The sequence below is a fragment of the Diabrotica undecimpunctata genome, chromosome 3, assembly GCF_040954645.1.
Source record: "Diabrotica undecimpunctata isolate CICGRU chromosome 3, icDiaUnde3, whole genome shotgun sequence".
Lineage (NCBI taxonomy): Eukaryota > Metazoa > Arthropoda > Insecta > Coleoptera > Chrysomelidae > Diabrotica > Diabrotica undecimpunctata.
Window position 1 is genome coordinate 21,698,155 of NC_092805.1, and position 20,492 is coordinate 21,718,646.

Consider the following 20,492-nt stretch of genomic DNA (forward strand, 5'->3'; position numbering starts at 1 on the left):
TGTAGTAGTTAGAACAGTGAATAACTCTCTGTGCACTTTTTTATTTTTTTTTATTTCGTTCGGCGATTAAAAGGTTATTTCAAAAGTTGAACGTGTTCGAAAATACCATCGAATTCATAACTTGCTAAACATTCTCGTTTGTGTGTTCGGTTAAATGATAATTGAACGAGAACACAGTGGTGATTGTGGATTTTGGATAATTAAACCGTTTAGTTTCCCCTTTGTTTCTAATCAGGAACTGGTTATAAAGGACGGTAACGGTCCAAAGGTAAGTTATTCGATTATTTGGTTATTTTATTACGATAAAAGATATAAAATTCCAGCGTATATTTTAATAATAAGCAACTATGTTATTATATTATGAAATAAAATATATTAATAGACTATTAAATCATTTTATTGTCGTTTTTGAGTAAAAATGTAAGTTTTACTCTATAAAAAAACGCGGCGATGTGGTACGGGAGCCGGCGACTACAAAACGCCTTACGCTTCATGCCACAATAAATACATTTTCCAAGACATCTAACCACTAAAATAGATACCACATGTATGAATTTTAAAACAAGAGTAAGTTTAAAGCAAAAAAGGGAACACATAAATATAACCAAGGATGTACATATTAACTAATGCTAATGATTTGTGTAATACTGCCAGTTATTGTAATTTATCTCAAATTAATGTGATACCTAATAGCAGAAATACTTTTCTCGACTTAGTTTTTTCTAGTTTATGTAATATAATTGTGTCGGAACCATCAGATCCCTTGTTTGACAAATGTGTCCATCATACTCCAGTTTCTTTGGGATTGTTTGTTAATGTTAACTCATCAACTTTGAATTATGAAGAATACTTTGTAGACTTCAGAAATGGTGATTATTTTAGCATAAATTATCTTTTGGCTGAGATTGATTGGAAATTAGTTTTCATCAACAAAAATATCAACGAGGCTATTGAAACCCTCTATGAAATTCTATACAATTTAATACATAATTTTGTACTCATTAAAAAATATAAAACATTCACATATCCTAATTGGTATAACTGTGATCTAAAATCGCTAATATTAAAAAAGAAAACTGCTCATAAAACATTCAAACAGACAGGTAGGGTGGAAGATTATAATATATTTTCAAGTATTAGAACTCAGTGTAAAGAACTTACGAATTCACTATATAAACTACATGTTCAAGAAACTGAAAACAATATATCTGAAAACCTTAGATCATTCTGGAAATTTATAAATAGTAAAAGAAACTCACATATGTTACCATCAGTTATTAAGTATGATGATTATACTGGGGAAAATAGTCAAGAAATCGTTGATATTTTTGCGAACTTTTTTTCTACTGTCTACAATGATGTTGTAGTTAATCAAATTCCTATTTTTAAATTTGAGAAATCTGCGAATGTAAGCAATTATGTAGTCGACATTAAGGAAATAATTGGTGAGATTCTGAGTAGCCCGTGGAAACTTACCAAGGAACCTGACGAAGTTCCATTGTATTTTTTTAAAAATGCGTATACACTTTGGCAGAACCAATATACCATTTATTTAACCTAACACTAACATCAGGGATATTTCTCCATTTTTGGAAATCTAGTTTTTTAAAACCAATATTCAAGTCTGGTCAGAAAGAAGATAAAGCTGAAAATTACCGTGCAGTTTGTATACAATCAGAGTTACCAAAACTATTAGATTTTTTTGTAAATAGAATGTTAAGTTTTGATTGTAAAAACATAATAATTGGTGAACAATATGGTTTTAGCCAAGGCAAATCCACAGTTACAAATCTCGTGTATTATACAAATTTTATCATTAATGTGTTGGAGTCTGGTTCTCAGGTCGATTCAATCTATGTTGATTTTTCAAAAGCTTTCGATAGAGTAAATCATGAGATCTTGATTGCCAAACTTTGTGGCTATGACAATAGCGATAAACATTATTTGTCTAATCGTTCTCAAATGGTTAAATATGGTAGTTTTTTGTCAAAACCAATTCATATAACATCAGGTGTTCCACAATGTTCTCATTTGGGTCCACTGCTTTTTAATATATTTGTTAACGATTTACAAACAGTAATTAACTCTGACCAATTTCTCTTATTCGCTGATGACATAAAAATCTTCAGATCTATTGCTTGCCTCTCTGATTGTGAATGTTTGCAGTTGTCCTTAAATATTTTTTTACGTTGGTGTGAAGTAAATGTTTTAAACTTAAATCTAAAAAAATGTTTTAAAATCACGTTTAGTAAAATGCAGGCTTCGTTTAATAATAATTACACACTTAATATTAATATTACTGTTCTGCAACAGATACGTCAGGTACGGGATTTGGGTATAACACTGGATAGAAAACTGAACTTTAATGATCATATTAATGACATAACTTCACGTGCTCTTAAAATGTTAGGATTTATCCAGAGTAATTCAAAGGACTTTTCAGTTTTTACGTTTAAAATATTAAGGCGGGTACACATATGCGAGCAGAACTGTTCGCGAACCGTTTGTGAACGCTATATTCGTTAATTTGTACGACGGGACGAACCGCTTGCGAGCTATTCGTTCGTTGCTCGTCAGGAACCGCAGCCTGTCGGTTTTTGGGACGAACACAAAGAATGTTCGCAGAACTATAAATTGTTTCTGCTAAGTGTGCGATGAGATCATTCGGTTAAACAAAATTGCTGAACGAGCGCGGCTTATTCAAAAGTAACGAGAGAAATTAATAACAGATAATCTAAACAAAATACCGAAATGTTTAGAATAACGAAGTAAATTAATTCTCGGTTTGTTATTAGATACTTAGGGTATTGGATAGCCTGAACATAAACATATTTCCAACGAACTCTTCGCGAACAGCTCACGAGCAGTTCGTAAACAGTTCGGCTCGCATATGTGTACCCACCTTTATACTGTTCTCTAGCGCGATCAATTAGAATATTGCTGTATTATGTGGTGTCCTTTTTATAATACCCAGAAAACTCAATTAGAAAAAGTTCAAAACAGATTTTTAAGGATATGTGGTTATAAAATGGGTTATAACGTGGAGATGTGGAGATTATAATTACAGTTATATTCTTAATCAACTTAAAATGAACAAATTAGAGACAAGAAGAGCTGAATTCGAATTATATTTTTTACATAAGGTTCTAAATGGATTTATTAATTGCCCTGAAATTTTGGGTTTATCTCATTTAATATACCTATGCGAAGAACCCGTAATTCTGACCTGTTTTTTTAATATAAAATAAAATAGACAATGTAAGAAACACTCTGCTTTGGGTTTTTATGCTGATTGTTAATTGATAGAGCTATAAAGTTCGACCTTCTGTATGTAGAAAGTATTCCAAAAAATATAATGTAAATCCATTTTTAAATTTTAGGTAGGTCCCGTACCATTTTAACTGGTTTTAGCTAAATTAATAATTCTCATGTTTTTATTTCCATTCTTTCTCTTATATGAGCCCTAACAACTATATGTTGAAACAAGCAGTTATTTTGCGAATAAAATACCAATTTACCGAAATTCTTTTATTTAAATATTTTAAATTGTAAAGCAAAATTTTTTATGTGGCATGGAATTATTTTTACGGTTTAATTATATATTTTATGTTGATTACTATTTAACCCTTTCGCTCACGACTTTTTGTTTTACAAACAAAAATTCTAAAATTGAAGATACAAAATAGATGATTTTTTTTAAGATTTTTAATATAATTTACAAAATTTTCTACTTTCCCAATTAAGAGTTATAGTATGTATCCAAATGTATACATTGTGACTTGCAGGTAAAATTGATTAATTAAATTTTTATATGTAAAATAAAATAAAATGGTGATTTCTGTATATAGAATTGGTACTTATTATAAAAACTCATTACAAACTTTTATTTATTTATTATGAAATGCCAAAAAACAGTTTTTATTTTTTTGCAAACATAAGTGAATGTTACATTTGACACACATAATACGACTTTGTCCTTTACAACCAGGATTTTTACATCTTGATGCATATGAATTTCCGTCAAAAGAAGGTAAGTGTCCTGTGTTATCATATCTGACATCTGGAATTGGTCTGGTTTCAGACTTGGCCTTTTTGGGTGTCGAAGAAGTATTTTCAGAATCTTGCTGATAGCGGTCGTCCTCTTCTTTTATTATTGCATTTGTTAACTTTTATTAGAGCTTCTGCTATGTAAGCTCTAAAGGCCAATAAATCTAAAATTTCATTTTTTCGAATCCCAAGTGCTGTGGCTTTGCTTTTATATTCTAGCCATGCATTACAACAAGCAAGGTCTATTCCGTGTGCAAACATTCGAAGTGTCCATTTTCGTGACCGTATAAAAGTTCGATATAATGTTAACAAAAAATCTAATTTATCAACACCACCCATAGCTGAATTATAAGTCTTTACGACTTCTGGTCTAGGAACATCAATATATTTTTTTTGTATTTTATCCCATCGCCTGCAGGTGTCTGGTGTCCCTTTACCTATGTAATTAGATGCCAACACAACACTTTTATTGTCATACCATTTTGTTAAAATTACTTCACCATCTTTACTTATCAGTTCTTCAATAGTTCCTCTGCCTCTCTGTTTCATAACTTGGTCGTTGGAAAATGGTGGTTTGTGGAATCTATCAACGCGAGCTGTGCAGCATGCATAAATGTGTTTATTTCGCAAATATTGAAGAACATTGTAATTAGAAAAATAATTATCAAAATGTAATTGAACATTTGCTACAGTAATTCTTTCAGCCAATGTTGAGATCACTGCACCTGCAAGTCCGAAAATATCAGAGTGATTTTGTATCAACTCTGTTGATGAGCCTTGATAAATTATGAAGTCATACATCAACCCACTGCGGCCACACAAAGCAAAAATTTTGATGCCCCATTTTGTGGGTTTATTTTTAATATATTGTTTTATGTTTACCTTTGAATGGAACCATCTGCTCATCGATACATAATTCTGATTCCAAAGGAAGTGATAAGCATCTTTGTCTAATAGCATTATATAAAGGTCTGACTTTCCACATCCTATCACTATTTTCTGGGTTTTTAGTGACGTCAACCATATGAACATTTTGTCTTAGTTTATAAAATCTATTTACAGGCATACTATTAGCAATTAAAGGTATCTCTAGCTTTGATTGCCAGTAACATTTTATGCGTGGATAGTGTAAATTACCCATTATTATATGGATGCCAACAAATGTTTTCATCTCATCTACACTTGTAGGATGAAATCTAACTCCCTGCTGTACTGCAAATAAATTGGTCTTTTCAGTCAAAAGTTCAAAAATATCGTTCGAAAAGTATTGACTAAAAAAATAAAATGGGCTTTCTAATTCAATAAAATCTTTGTTGGTATTCTTGTACCATTTTACTGTCGGTGTAATGTAAACCAGCCCTGATCGCCACTGAATGTCTTTTTTCAGTGTCAGCTCATTATTTTCCATAAATTTTTGAATAGTTTCTTGTTTTTCTGATTTTGTTTTCTGTTTTATTACCTTCTGAAATTTAGCTGGTTCTATACAGACACCTGATGTACTTGGCTGGGGTATATTTACAACTGACTCTGCATCAACTTCCTCAATATTTTCATATGTCCTGTCCTGTTCTTCAGTTTGATGCTCCTCTTCACCGACACCTTCTTCAACATTTTCCAGATCAAAAAGGTCTTCAATATCACTCAAATCATCCATCCATCCAGTATTCTCCTCTTCGTCACTAAGACAGTCGATGTCCGAAAGACCCTTCTCCATTTCTTCCAATAGCTCTTCTGCTGTCAAGGGTTTCTTTAGATTACGTTTGGTACTCTAAAATACAAAATATACTTACTCCTATTGAGAAAAAATAATAAATAGATTCTACTTACCATGATTTTTTCACCTTTTCGTTCACACTGTGTCCAATTGAATACAACAAATTATAACATCAATTGTCTATTATTTCACACTGTATGCAATTGAATACATCAATTTCAGATACTAATAATCGTATTACTGTTAATTACCTAAATTGTCCAACTGAATATTAGCATAAAGATAACCTTTCTCAACAATACACAACATTCAGTACATGTTATATTCTCATAGGTTATGTCCAGTTGATAATTTAGAAAGTGATGTAATGAGATCGCGAAGTCACCATAGCAACCTCTCTCAATAATTGTTTTTTAAGTTTATCTACTTAACCATAGATGGCAACACATATCGTATATGGAAAATTTAATCCTACTGATATTGAATATATTAGGAATAAAAGGAAAATTTCCGCTAAATTTGTACGTAGAGGTATTCGAATTTGATGTATTCAATTGAATACACTATGAGCGAAAGGGTTAAATAATTGTTTGATAATCGAAAAATTCTGACAACTAAATATTGAAACAATAGGTTTTTAACAAATAAAAATTAATAAGGCGTAACGTTGCCCTGATTTTGGTCTAGGGAAGAGAAATGAAAGGGGAGACAGATTAAAACTGTTTGTAGGGGAAGAAGAATTCTTCAAACTACCACCAAGACGTTTGTATACTTGGGTCTCTCCGCAAGATCAACCAGAAAACATAATACGGAATCAAATTGATTACATAATGGTGAACAAGAGATTCCGTAATCGTAATTGATGCCTATCGGTTAAAAGTTAACCCGGTGCTGACATATCGTCAGATCATGTTCCTGTTATTGGTAAATTTAGGTTTAGATTTAAAAAGGTTACAAAAAAGAATAGCAACAAAAAATGTGATATGGGAAGACTAAAAGATAAGGAAACAAAAGATACAGTCGCACTCTATGCGACTTTCCTCCAATACTCTCATATTACGCGGTTAATTTCTATTGTATTGAGTGCTTTGTGAAAGTGTGCGAAAGCCAGGACGAATCCATCATCATCCAGCCCCATTTTCACATCCATTGTTGGATATAGGCCTCCTCCAAACGTCTCCAGTTCTCTCTATCTCTAGCTGCTGCGATCCAGTTTGTTTCTATTCTCCTTAGGTCGTCGGTCCATCGGGTGGGTGGTCTGCCTCGACTTCGCTTGTCCGCTCTTGGTCTCCACTCCAATAATCTCTTCGTCCATCTTCCGTCTTCCATTCTAGCAACATGTCCAGCCCACCTCCACTTTTGTTTATTGATTCGCAGTATAATATCGTCTACGCCAGTTCGTCGGCGTATCTCCTCATTTCTCACGCGATCTTTCAAGGTCAGGCCCAGCATTGATCTCTCCATTCGCCTTTGTGTTACCCTCAGTTTTTCGGCAGTAGCTTTCGTTAAAGTTAGGGTCTCTGCTCCGTAGGTCAAGACTGGTAAGATGCATTGGTTAAATGCCTTCCTTTTCAGGTGAATTGGGGTATTTGTTTTAAAAATGTCTCTCATCCTTCCATATGCCGCCCATCCCAACGTGATTCGTCTATTTAGCTCGCAGGTTTGGTTGTCTCTGGTTATTCTGATTTCATGACCCAAGTATGTGTATTTATCGATTAATTCTACCTTGTTGTTATTGATCTGTATCTCTTCGCTGGGAACCATATTGGTCATCATTTTGGTTTTCTCGAAATTTATCTCCAGCCCACTTTCTTGTAGTATGTCATTCAGTTCTTGGAGCATGTCTTTGATCTCTCCCAGATTATCTGACAGAAGCACGATATCGTCCGCAAAACGTAGATGGTTTAATCTTTCTCCATCGATGGATATTCCTTTCTGTTGCCATGTTAGTTTTTTAAATGCATACTCAAGAACGGTAATGAACAGCTTTGGTGACATGGTATCACCTTGCCTGACTCCCCTTTTTATCTTTATTTTATTAGTTGCTGAATGTAGACTTATGGTTGTTGTGGCATTTTCATATATATTTTTAACTATATCACAATATCTGTGGTCGACCCTGCAATCTTGTAGTGCTCTTAAGATGGGCGGTAGTTCCACTGTATCAAACGCCTTTTTAAAGTCTACAGATATCAATGCCAATGGTTTTTAGGCACTGCAGGTGATCGCTTGTGCCGCAATTAGGGCGGAAACCGGCTTGTTCCCGAGGTTGGTAAAAATCCAGCTTTGTCTCTAATCTGTTCGTTATTATTCGGGTGTATAATTTCGGTGTATAATTAAGGACGAATACTCGGTTGTATTCGACTGTATATCTAACTACCTCATCAGCTGCAAATAGGATTGGAAACAAGGAACTGTGCTCTGTCCATGTGCCATGGGGTTGCATCTTCTTGTCTACTGTTGGGGTAAAATTTTGAATGGATTGGGGTCATTAGTGTTGGAACATTAGTCTTATTTAACACCTTTCGTATGTAAGAAGACCTAAGTGGCCTTGGGTTTCTGACTTTAAAAGTACTTGATTTTCTCTGTAGATTTATTTTACGGATATACGCGGCTGGTACTTGCTTCTTTCATTGCAATCGGAACGGAGTCGAATTCCTTGCGTGAATGAAAAAATCTGAAATCTTTTTGCAAATCTTTGCTTTACGTGTTTAAAGTGTTTTAAAGTTCTTTAAATGAATTTGAATGTTTTTGCACGGGCTTGGACTAATATTTAGCGTGACCCGAAATATCGTAACCTTCCGGTATACAGTAATATACATACATATTAACTTTTTTATAACAACTCGGGAGTGACTGATTTGATTAATTTTGATTTTGAAATATTTGTAGAAGTCCAAGGAAGGTTTAAAAGGTGAGAAAATATGATGAAATGAAATTGCAAGGAGAATAGTAAAATCAATAATTTTATTTTCACATGCAAACAATTATATAAACTGCTTTGGATTGACGTCACTAAAACCGTGGCTATCTTACGTCTATTTACTTTTTTTTACTTTTTACGCGAATGATTGGAGTTCAATTTCCTGACGAGGAGAAATTTTTTTTTATTAAATCCATTATAATGAAATATATATAATGATAATCAAAATGAAGTAATTAAACATAAATACAAGATAATAATGAAAATGTAAATGTTGAGTAAATGCTATATTATATTTAACACATTTTGAAAATTAGTAAAATCATTAAACACAATTTTTAAAGAAAAAAATTAGAATTTTTAAATTTTAAAGAACGTAAATGTGTATAAATAAAAATATTAAAAATTCAGTAATAAGCAGACATAAAATTTCATTAACCCACATATAGTAAAAACGCGCTATAAGAAGTATTCGCTTCTGCCGGCACTTCCCAAGTGCCATGCGTGTTTTGTAATTCAAATATATTGTGAATATAAAATTGTCTTAGTCGAAATCAACCGTGTTCTTCATACTCCGTGATTCCCTTTTTATTTTTAGGCTTATAGGGGTCTTTCGTAAACTTTCTAATAGACGATGTAATACTAGTTCTTCGATAATTACTATTATCGATGCTGTTTCATTTTTATATGTTGAATTTGTAACGATAAGACTACCAAAGAGAATTGAAGTACTATTGTAAAAATAATACCTCAATCAACCATGAGAGCTTATCGTCTATATCTTGCCTAGCTCAGTATCTCAAGGGTGAGTTCGTCTTGGCTTAAACTAGGGATTGAACCTGAGTTCTCAGTTGATAGCAAATAAGACAAATTTTAACCAAACATATTTATTTAAATGAATAAGAAAACAATAATTAACCCTGCCAAAGCTTAACAGTTAGTAAGTGTTACTTATTGCTTCGATGGGCTGCTTGTGTGTTCTAGCTGTTGGGTCCTCCAATTAGAATTTGTGGCTTCTGGAGAGCTGCAGTCACAGGTGGCTGTATGTCCTGACCAATTGTTGAAATCCAAATAAGGTGGTTGATATAAAGCCAATAAAACCAATAAAATTTTGATATGTCCAATAAACCAATAAAATGTCCAATAAACCAATAAACCCAAGAGAATTTGTAGACCATAAAAATGAGTCTTATAATAATTTTTGCCTTCTTTTATAAATTTCAAAAAGAGGCAAAAAAAATAATCCCACTACAGAAAAGTTGTTTTGACAGAAAGTGGGAGACTGAATGAAGGGAGACCACGTTTCAGACCCGTATGTTAACACTGGCCTTATTAGTGTTTTCTATATGGTAACTTTAATTTTTCTGGGTAGTTTTGGGGCCATATGTTTCCTCAAGCCATAATAGCACTTATTGGCAAGCACTATTCTTCTTTTAATTTCTTCGCGGATATTGTTGTCTTTGGTCAGCAGCGAGCCCAGGTAGACAAAGGTGTCCACACCTTCCAGTTACAGATCATTAATTAATAGTCTAGTTATCTGGTTGCCTGATCTAGTACAATACATATACTTGGTTTTCTGTGCGTTTATTTTTAATCCCACTCTATCAATGTTAGTGTGCAATAATATTTAGAGTGTCACCACGCCCTGACAAGGGTTAAAGGAATGAGGAGGAGGAGGAGAATGCATTGACAAGATCCAATATTCCTCATTATATTTAACTGCCTTTTGGTTGCTATTAACAATTTGAATAGTAAAAAAAAAAGAAATATAATTATTAAACCTGATCCTAATTGCAGTGCATTCATTCATTCATATTATATATATATATATATATATATATATATATATATATATATATATATATATATATATATATATACACTTGAAATTTCCACAGAAGCTATATGTGCTTTCTGTGGTTTTTCGGGTCTGACTCCGCGTTGAATAATGTTGGTTGTGAGAAAAACCATTACTTTGACGACGTTTCGGCAAGGTCGACCTTGTCGAAACCGCCGACGAAATAGCAGTAAACAATGGATACAACGAACAAACTATAAATCAAATTTTAAATCAAAAACTACATAAGAAACCTCTGAAATTAGTATTTCCACCACCAGACAAAAAACCTAGTACCTTCTGCTCGATTACATATACAGGCACGATATCAACTAAAATAGCTAAACACATAAAAAAGAAAAAGCACTTACACAGTGGTGTATATAAACTTAAACGGTGCTGCCCAAAAACTTACATCGGCCAAATTGATACAACTTTCAACAAACGTATATCTGAACACAAAAGGGCTTTCAATAATAGAAAACAAAATTCTACATACGCACTTCCCCTTCTAGACCATAATCATTCTTTTAATGGCCAATTTCAAATTCTCTACATACAAAATAAAGACCTTAAACTATCTTTATGAGAATCTATGGAAATTAACAAATTAAAAAATACATACATAATTCTGAATGATTAATTTAGGACAAATAGTTCTAACTTCCTTAACTTATTCAGTTGAACACTATAAAGTACAAACGTATACCAAAAATTTATCACTTAAGAAAGGCACTCTGCCGAAACAGCTGAAGTGATAACAAATTATAATAAATTTTGTGGAAGTGTTGAAAACAAAAGTTTTCAGCGTTTTATTGTTAGATAAAATGAATTTTCATCAAGTAACGGTAGAATCCATCACTTAATATTGAACTATTTGAAATTCATTTGCACACTGAAATCTTACAGTATGTTTATGTATGGTTTATTTTTTAATTTCACTAATTTTTGAACTTTTCAATTTGATATCCGCGTTTACCTTTTCTGGTTATCGTGGTAACTAGCATTCTGAAATGACTTTCGTAAATTGTTGAATATCTTTCATAAATTACTGTGGTTTTGTAACTTTTGTTTACGTAAATACATCCGATATTGTAACACAAAGATTAGGAAATGTGCACTACACTAATTGTCTAAACATTAGTCTACAATACCACGTGTCGAAAAGTGAAAAATATCGACAAAGACAAAATTTATGGGAGATCATTTTGGTTGGGAACCAACCCATCAATTCAAAAAGTTTTAGACGTCTAAATGTTTTTGTCCAAATATAACTGAATATCATCAGACAGGCTAGACAAGGTTTGAATAAGACACACCAAACGTTATGACTATAGTACAGCTTTGACAAAATTATCGACAGTTGCAAGCCTGTCGCAATTAGGTGTAGAAATAAGGGTACATGGAATATAGACAATCACATCACAAAAAATTAAAACAAGAAAAAAATAATAAATCTGCAATAATTGGTAATATACCTATCGAATTAAAGATACGATCACAAGAATATACGACGTTCTTTGTAAAATTGTTAACAATGCTCAAAAGAGGGAACGATTCCAAGCGATTCGAAGAACATAATTAGTTAATTTCAACATATAAAAGTTAATTTGTAACGTTATAAACGTCACATCTCTATTAATTTATATTTAAATAATTATTTCATTTGAATTTGTTTATTAATTTATTAATTTCTTTATCTTCAGTTTAATTTTTACTATTTTTCACAAAATAGTTGGCGACCTATGTTTTTTCTTTTCTTCCTCTGTCTTTATTTTCTCTCTCTTTCTGCCCCGTAAAATAAATATTCGCCCTCTCTCTTTTTGTTCGGCACACTATTCTGTTCCGTGTTGACAGACAAGCTAGTTTCATGATATCTATAGCAACATCCTATGACATCTGTGCTAACTAATCATCATCACGTGCAATCTTCGTAAAAAAACTTGAACAATTATTTGAAACGAATTTTAGGTGAATCATATTTTAATCGTTTTCGTTTACTATCGTTTAATTATTTGCTTGTTTGGTATTGAAAATCGATAAAACGTTGTAATTTTTTATAGTTTCATTGTTAATCTTATCTGCTGTAATTACCACTGGTGTAGTTGAAAATATTTTCTACTAATACATAACACATGTATGATGTTGAACACAGGTTTAAAAGTATTAATCAACTATTCGTCATGCGTTATAAATCTTACGAATATTGATTATTAAATGCAATAAAATTAACTGTTGTTATACCTATTAGAAATTTCGCAATGCAAAAAATATCTGAAGCAATACGAACATTCGCTATCGATGTCAACTTTTTAAAAACCAAATAAATCATTTTGTGCCTGGATAAGGAATCAATCATGTGTTACGAATTATTGTAAAAATATAGAAAAAATGTATTCTGAAATGTATAACCTTGAATGTCGTAGATATGCAAAAAAAATAAAAGAAAGAAGAAAGCAACAAACAAAACTAAAACATGATCATTTATAAAAATATATAACCAACTAGGATATTCTGTTTTGTCCCATAATGTTTTAGACGTTGTCTTCATTCTTCCAATATTGGCCTCTGACTTTTCAGTATTCCTACTATACTGTGTTCGCTTCTAAGATACGCTTCGTCAAAATATAAGCACGCCTCATTCCTCCATTCCTGTTTGTTCTTCGCTTTTCTTTCCAATTACTTACATTGAGATACCTCAAGTCGTCATTAACTTGTAACAATTAACAAGTTTGTTGGCATTCTAACTTGTATCATTGTTTGGACATGTCCTATCCATCTTTGTGCTCTTTTTTTTTGTTTTTTTAAGCCCTTCTCTCTATTCGGATTGTCGAATATAGGCCTGTCCTGATTCTCGCCATTCATCTCTATTGTTTGTAATATGTTTCTACATTGGTCCTGTAGTTCTTTTAATATCGTCGCTCCAGCGCATTTGCGGCCTTCGTCGTGGTCTTTTGGCTTCATATGGCCGCCAATTTCCGATTTCTTTATTCCATCGGCCATCCTTAAGACGTACGTTATGTCCAGCCCATTTTCATTTCTTATTACTACAATTATATTAAAATTCATTCTTAATATTTTTGGTAAAACTTCTAGATTTTTTAATGCTTCTTATATGTGTTTTTTCCTTTTATTCTATCAAAAGATTAATAACTAGCGACACAGTTAAAACAATTCAAGATATATATTGCAGCAAATCAGGAAACCAGATGGGGAGGACATGAAAAAATCGAAAAGGACAATTATACAGTATGGTATGCAGGCGAAGAAAAACAGGGATATGGAGAAACGGCTTTTACGGTGATAGGAGAAATTAGAAATAAAGTTATGAAATACAAACCCATAAGTAAAAGAATATCATACATAAGAGTAAACAAGTAGTTATTATAAGAGGGTTCTGGATCACTTAGTGTCCTTTTGGAAATGCCGCCATCTTTGTATTTTATGTTAACGCATTCGTTACCCCCTCCCCTTTCCGACGATACCTCACACGTCACGATCGGACGAGCCGTCGCGCCTCCACAACGAAATGAGCCAAAAATGACCAGAATGGACCTTAGCGATGTCTTATGGGATTTAACATGGGAAAATACGCCGAACCCGTGCTGCCCCTTTACTACTATTACTTTACTATTTGGAGATCCGGGGTTCAGGATTGCAAACATTTTTCTCTGTCGTTTATAATAAATGATTTTTTAAAAATAAAAAATAGTATTTACAATAAACCATTTACTCATTTATAGTAAACAAATTATTATGAGGTTTGTCTTTTTAGTTTTGCATATAGCCGCTTAGAAGGCGCCACCAATAAAACCTTCCGTCACAAATGTAACCTCAATCTTTTATTGACATAAATCGAGAGTTGGATTGCGATACAACAAGTCGTGTAGATACAGTGGATTTTTAAAATTAGCAAGTCGGTCGAAAAATGGATCTTAGCCGAAAATATTTTCGAGCAACATTTTTTTACAATTTTCTGAAAGGATTATCACAACAGCATTGTCTTGCTGAAATGGTTTCTGTGTTTGGGAATGAAGCAACACACCAATCTATTTCCCGCTGGTATGGCGAATTTCAACGTAGTCGCTCCAGTCTCAGCGACGGATTTAGACCAGGTCTATCTAAAACAGTAGTCACACAATAAAACATTGATGCGGTTCGTCAGCTAATTAAGGATAACCGCCGTGTAACATACCAGGAGATAGAGCATCTTTGGGCATTTTAAAGACCTTGATCCAAAAGATACTACATGAAGAACTGGGTGTTACGAAGTTGGTGTCCCGTTGGATCCCTCACTTGCTCACAGAAGAGCAAAAAGCCGTTCACGTCAATTGGTGTCGAAAAACATCGGAACCGATGTGGACAATACAAGTGCTTACACTGCCCAAAAGACACAAGAATTTTTGGAGCTTCAAAATATAGAATTGTTAACCATTGATTTAGTTATGTACGCGACACATTAACAAGATGAGAAAAAAAGTGTGTTGTACATTTTAACTTTGTATTTAAACATTTTGTCAACGGGAAAATTGTAGCATCAATATACCTCTTGTTAATAACAGTTATAAATGTTTTAATCTTCATATTAAGTAGTTTAATTATTTATTAATTAAATATGAAATATTCATTTAGAGTATAAAAACTCGGATAAATTATTCTTCTCGATATTAATATCAAGGATATTCGAAGCGTATTTCTGACATTTGTGTTCCCGTCATTTAAAAATTGTGTTAACTTTTAATGCATTCACGGAAAGCGGAGAACAATGTATTGCCTTGAACTTAATTTGTTTACATTGTTTCGGGTTAGGATTCAGATTGCAAGTTAAATAAAAAAAAAAACGGGGAAGATCGAACTAAACTCTGAAAAATAAAAGCTCGGTACGTGTACCTACTATTTTATTGAAATTAACTGGCAAATATAAAGATTTTTTGTCGCTTTGTTACATATTAGCTAATCCAAGTAAATAGATTATCTTCTTCCTCACTGGCTTTACAACTCGGGATGAGTCTTCGCCGCATCCACTATTGCCCTCCATCCTCTACGATCTTGCGCTTCTATTTCCCATTGTTGTACCTTAATTCTAGATAAATCGGCTTCAACATCATCCTTCCATCTTTTTCTCGGTCGGCCTACTGATCTTCTACCACCTTGGTCTTTCAAAAAACACTGTCTTTAACACTCTCTCATCCTCTGATCGTACCACGTGACCTGCCCATCTTATTCGGTTTGCCTTGATATGTCTAACTATTTTTTCAGTTCCATACAGAGTCACCAATTCAGCATTGCGGCGTCTTCTCCAATCCCCTGTGAATTCATCTCTTTGAGGGCCAAATATTATTCTGAGAACCTTTCTTTCAAATACTAGAAGCTTATTGATTTCCCGCTGGTTGAGAGTCCATGTTTCACTGCCATGTGAAATTTCAGAGGAAGCTTTAACTTGTTATGTCGGCTTGATTACAAAATGAAAGCAAGCAAGCAATTTAATTTAACCCAGCCTGTGAACTCTTGTACTCAGAAGTCACTCCACCGCGCCCCAATGCTCCAGACCAACCCTTTCCCCACTATAGCACTCTGATGCGCGAGAGGGGCGCAACTATCAGCAAAGTGCTTGTCGTGTGGAAGTCCTGACTACAAGAACTCCAACACGATATCCTATCCCGATCAAAGCAGGTTAGCATAAGACGCTCTTGTCCTGCTATCTCTGGTGGCTTATCATCGAATCTGAAATTGCTTGCTCGGGCCCCAAGTCTCCGCTATGGGCTCGCACAGTTCGGCGACTTGGCGCTCGAGGATGTGGGCCCCTCGTGCCCAGGTTTAGGGTTTTTTGGGGGCTTTCGCCCTTTTATTAGTAATTTTGTAATTTTTTTTTTGGTGGCCGAAGCCGGTTTTTGTAATTTGTTTTTTGAGAGATGTCTGAAAAGTAATATTAGTCATTATAAAAATTGCCAGTGTTATGTGCTGGGTTGTCTTCTATTGATAGAGCTTCGATTTTCTAGACTTTATATATTGTCCAGGATTTTCTGTGTTTTGGCCTTTTTTGCTTCCATCGATATGATCTTCCATCATATCTTATTATCTCTCGCAGTATCGCTCTGGGGGGGTTCTCTAGCTCAGCAAACTTTGTTCTGGCTTTTTCTTCCATCGTGTCTGTCACCCTTACTTGTTTCAGTTCTCTGAACAGGACACTTCTCGGAGGCTGTTATTATGTGCTGCTTTTATCCTCTTTTTTTTATTTCCTTATATGTCCACATGCGAGAGATGCATGCGTTATTCTTGGAAGTATGATGCTGCTTATTACTGCTCTGGCTGTGGTTGTTTTTTGGAGAGTTTGGTCCACATGTTGCGTAAAGGTTAGTCCTTTTAATCCATTGTGACTCCTAGGTATTTTGCTTCTCTTTTCTGCTACCTGAGTTATTTCTGAGTTGATGGCTATTTTCCATTGGATACTCCATTCTTCTATGTTATCCAATGCTGTCTGTAAGTTGTTTACAGCTTCATCAATGTTTCTGTGTTTAGCCGCAATTGCTGTGTCATCTGAATAAATACTGAGACGCGTTCCTGCTGTTCTTGGAACATCGGCGGTGTATATTGTATACATTAGAGGTGGCAGAACCGTTCCATTTGGCACTCCGGAGCTCCGTGCTTGGACAGGACTTATTCTATCCGAACCCTAAACCTCCGGCCTCCCAAGTATGATGAGATTAGTCCTGCCATGGCTTCGCTGTATCCATAGCTTCTCATTTTCTAAATCAATCCTTCATGTCGGACTCTGTCGAAGGCTTTGCTTACGTCCAGGAAGGGTGCTCCTGTATACTAGTTGTGGCTAAAGCTACCTTTAAAACTATTACGTGTCCAAAACATCCTAAAAATTCCCTGCTCATCTCTCGGTAAGGTATCGGTCATATATACCAAGAAAAAAACTTCCGCACATTCCCACTAAATTGTTAAATTCTGTCAGCAACGAACTTCCTGACGAATACGTTGATATACTGAAAGAAACTGCACTTTTTTACCGTAATTAGATAAATAACTCACTTCGAGCTTTGCACGCGGACAGGGGTTGTCGGATTTCTATGTTTCTCCCATTGGATTGTACAATTAGATGCATATTAGTTGTTTGCAACAGCAAATAAATAATAATAACAAAATGTGAAGAGAGCTGTTTACTAACAATACGTGCTCTTCTTATCTCCTCCTCATGACATCAAACCAACCAACCACTAACGGTAGCAACCCAGTACACACAAGTGCTTACAACAATAACCGCGAAAAACATACCACGTAGAGGCAGGTGCATAAATGAGCTCCTAATAACAAAAACAAAATAACATCTACCCGAGTGATGATAGTGATTATGAGGAATCATCAGAATGATCGACAGAAGCAGCGCCGGGGTTACATTTAGACCCGCTCCAGCATCGAATTTGATAATGTCTGCCGCAGTTACAGACGAAGCGTCAAAAATAAACAATTCCAAACCATTACATATAAACCCTGATTACAGTGTATTATTACCAAACACCGACAGAAAACCTGCGTTCCTTGATATTCTTATATTAAATGCTTAATGGCTTAATAGTTGGTGAAAATATATCTGAAGGAAAAATATCCATTGGCCAGGTAATGGCCTATAGATAACTAGGTCACGAAATTCGCATGGGAGAATATAATCAAACCGTTGAGCTTCTACGCCGTATAAGACTGGCTTGGGCAGCCTTTAAGGCCGGTTTTCACGCTACGTCTTATTGTACGTTTTGTTGGATAGGACAAATCCTATACAATAAAACGTGGCATGTAAACAGCAAAACGTACGTCTTGTCGAATCGAAATGAAATCCAAGTTCAGATCGTAGAAATGATGGGAGAAGCATAGTTTTGCAAAAATTGATAGGATAAAACGTTACGTGAAAATACATGTTCAGACAAGTCGTCCGATCTTGACTTATTTGACAACTATTTCCACTGCAGTTCGTTTCATTTTTCCCAAAAAAAGCCTAATAATGTCAGATTTGCGGCAGTGCACCTACGATTTTCTCGGAGAATTTATTAAATTGTATAAAAGTTTTTAAGTAGTTATGTTTTAAAACCAAGTAGATTGCATTGCGGGTTTCAGGAATTATTTGGTGTAACGCTGGTTTGGATATTATGATTGTGAACTCCAAGTCCTTGACGCTACGTCCTGTTGTAAGATATCTGAGAGTTACTGTGAGTCTTTCATGGGGTGTAATGGCTTTTCTCATGAGGTGTCTTATTTCAATATGTATGGTGTTACCAACTCTAGCAATTGACAATAGGCTGAGGTGTCCATTCGCAAATAATTGCGCCAGTCATCTGGTTCGCCTCTTTTAGTAACGAGAACTGGCTTCTTTTTAGAATCCCAGTCTCTTGACCACCTTGTCTTTTCCCACTTCATCCCCTTTTCCTCAGTCGTAGTATCTTTATAGTTGAAAAAATAAAAGAAAGCAGTCGTGTTTCCTCCATAATAAAAAAAACACTAAACAAACTTCACACAACTCAAGACTGAATTAGAAATGAGGTAGAAAACGGAAGGAAAAACGTAGTGTGTATACACTGGACAAAACGTACATTTTGTCGTACGTTTTATATGACCCACAAAACGTACAATAAGACGTAGTGTGAAAACGGGCCTTTAGAGAGCTAATTCATGCGTTTAAATCGTCCGACTTCCCAATGCAAGGTACCAAACCATCAGCTACGACGAAGATCATGAGTTGCTCATGCTATAGAGAGAATTGCAACACTGGAATAGAACTGGGCAGATCACGTGGCTCTAATGACAAATATCATATGGACAAAGCGGATACTGGAATGGAGACCGAGAATTAAAGGTCGTCCACCAACACGATGGACTGCTGGTCTAAAACGTTCCCAGAAAAACTTGGATGCAAGAGGTACAAAATCGAAACAGATGGAAAATTATGAAAGAGAAAATTATGAGTGGACAAGGGAATATTTAATGATGCTTAAATAGCAAATATAAATAACCTTTAGAATATTATTTAATATTTTTAGTTTTCTAGAATGATCGTTATTCCCTTCCTTATAATTTAATCATGTCAGACCGCATGTCACTGTATTAAAAAATAAAATCTCTCCAATTAATGGGTACATTGAATTAAAAAATGTATTGAACAAGTCTGTGACATATTTAAAGATATTTATAGAAACACAATGACTTGCTCTTCTCTCTACTTTATATTTCCTATTTTATATTTCCTTAATTGGATTTGTATTTTTAAACCAAGATATTTGTACAGCTAAAACTGTACAATTACTGAATGTCTCATCATTATTATTTATAACAGCTTACAATGCAATTATTACTATTATTTTCGAATCAACTCAGATTATTTCTGCTTGTTTTTGTTGTTTTTATTAAAAAAAAACAGTGATTCAACCTTTTTAGGTTATTGCGTCACGCTTTATGATTGTGAATAATTCGAATATATTTCGTCTGAGTAAAAATTGTATTGTCTTTTTATTGTTGCAGAAAGTTGATGAAAATGGAAACGCTCTCCATCAAAATACCAACACAAAAACCAAGAAAAAGAAAGCCCAGACAGATAAAAACGTCGTCGTTCTTACAGCTGAAAGTGTAAGTATTTCATCATTTGTTTTATACGAAGCTATTTATAAACAATAGTTTTCAATGTTGAAGTGAATATTTCTTATCGCTCGGCATGCCTGTAGGTTTTCTCACGCTTGCAGTATAAGGTACATAATATACAATACATACATATTCACTTATTACTCTGCTCATCGACTTTATGCATAAAATTTTGTAGAATATAATGATAATCAAAATGAAGTATTAAACATAAATTTTTCTAATTTCTTCCGCAATTCTGTTCATTCCATGTGCAGTACAAACAAGTAAAGTGTATTAAGTTGGTATAAAATATTTTTAAAATTTGTTCTGCCTTGACCATATATGGTGCAACATCGGAT

The 20,492-nt window shown here is 34.1% G+C and overlaps 1 protein-coding gene and 1 long non-coding RNA gene across 4 annotated transcripts in view; one reads left to right on the forward strand and one right to left on the reverse strand.

Annotated features, from left to right (window-relative positions):
* LOC140436564 (uncharacterized) overlaps positions 1–20,492 on the forward strand; it is a 158,581-nt gene that overhangs the window by 100,681 nt on the left and 37,408 nt on the right. For all 3 annotated transcript variants that reach the window (XM_072525488.1, XM_072525490.1, XM_072525489.1), the window contains one exon: positions 20,035–20,139. In XM_072525488.1, the coding sequence (XP_072381589.1) occupies positions 20,035–20,139 (105 nt within the window). The remainder of the gene's footprint in view (positions 1–20,034; positions 20,140–20,492) is intronic.
* LOC140436565 (uncharacterized) overlaps positions 1–20,492 on the reverse strand; it is an 80,374-nt gene that overhangs the window by 22,344 nt on the left and 37,538 nt on the right. The gene's annotated exons all lie outside the window — the stretch shown is intronic.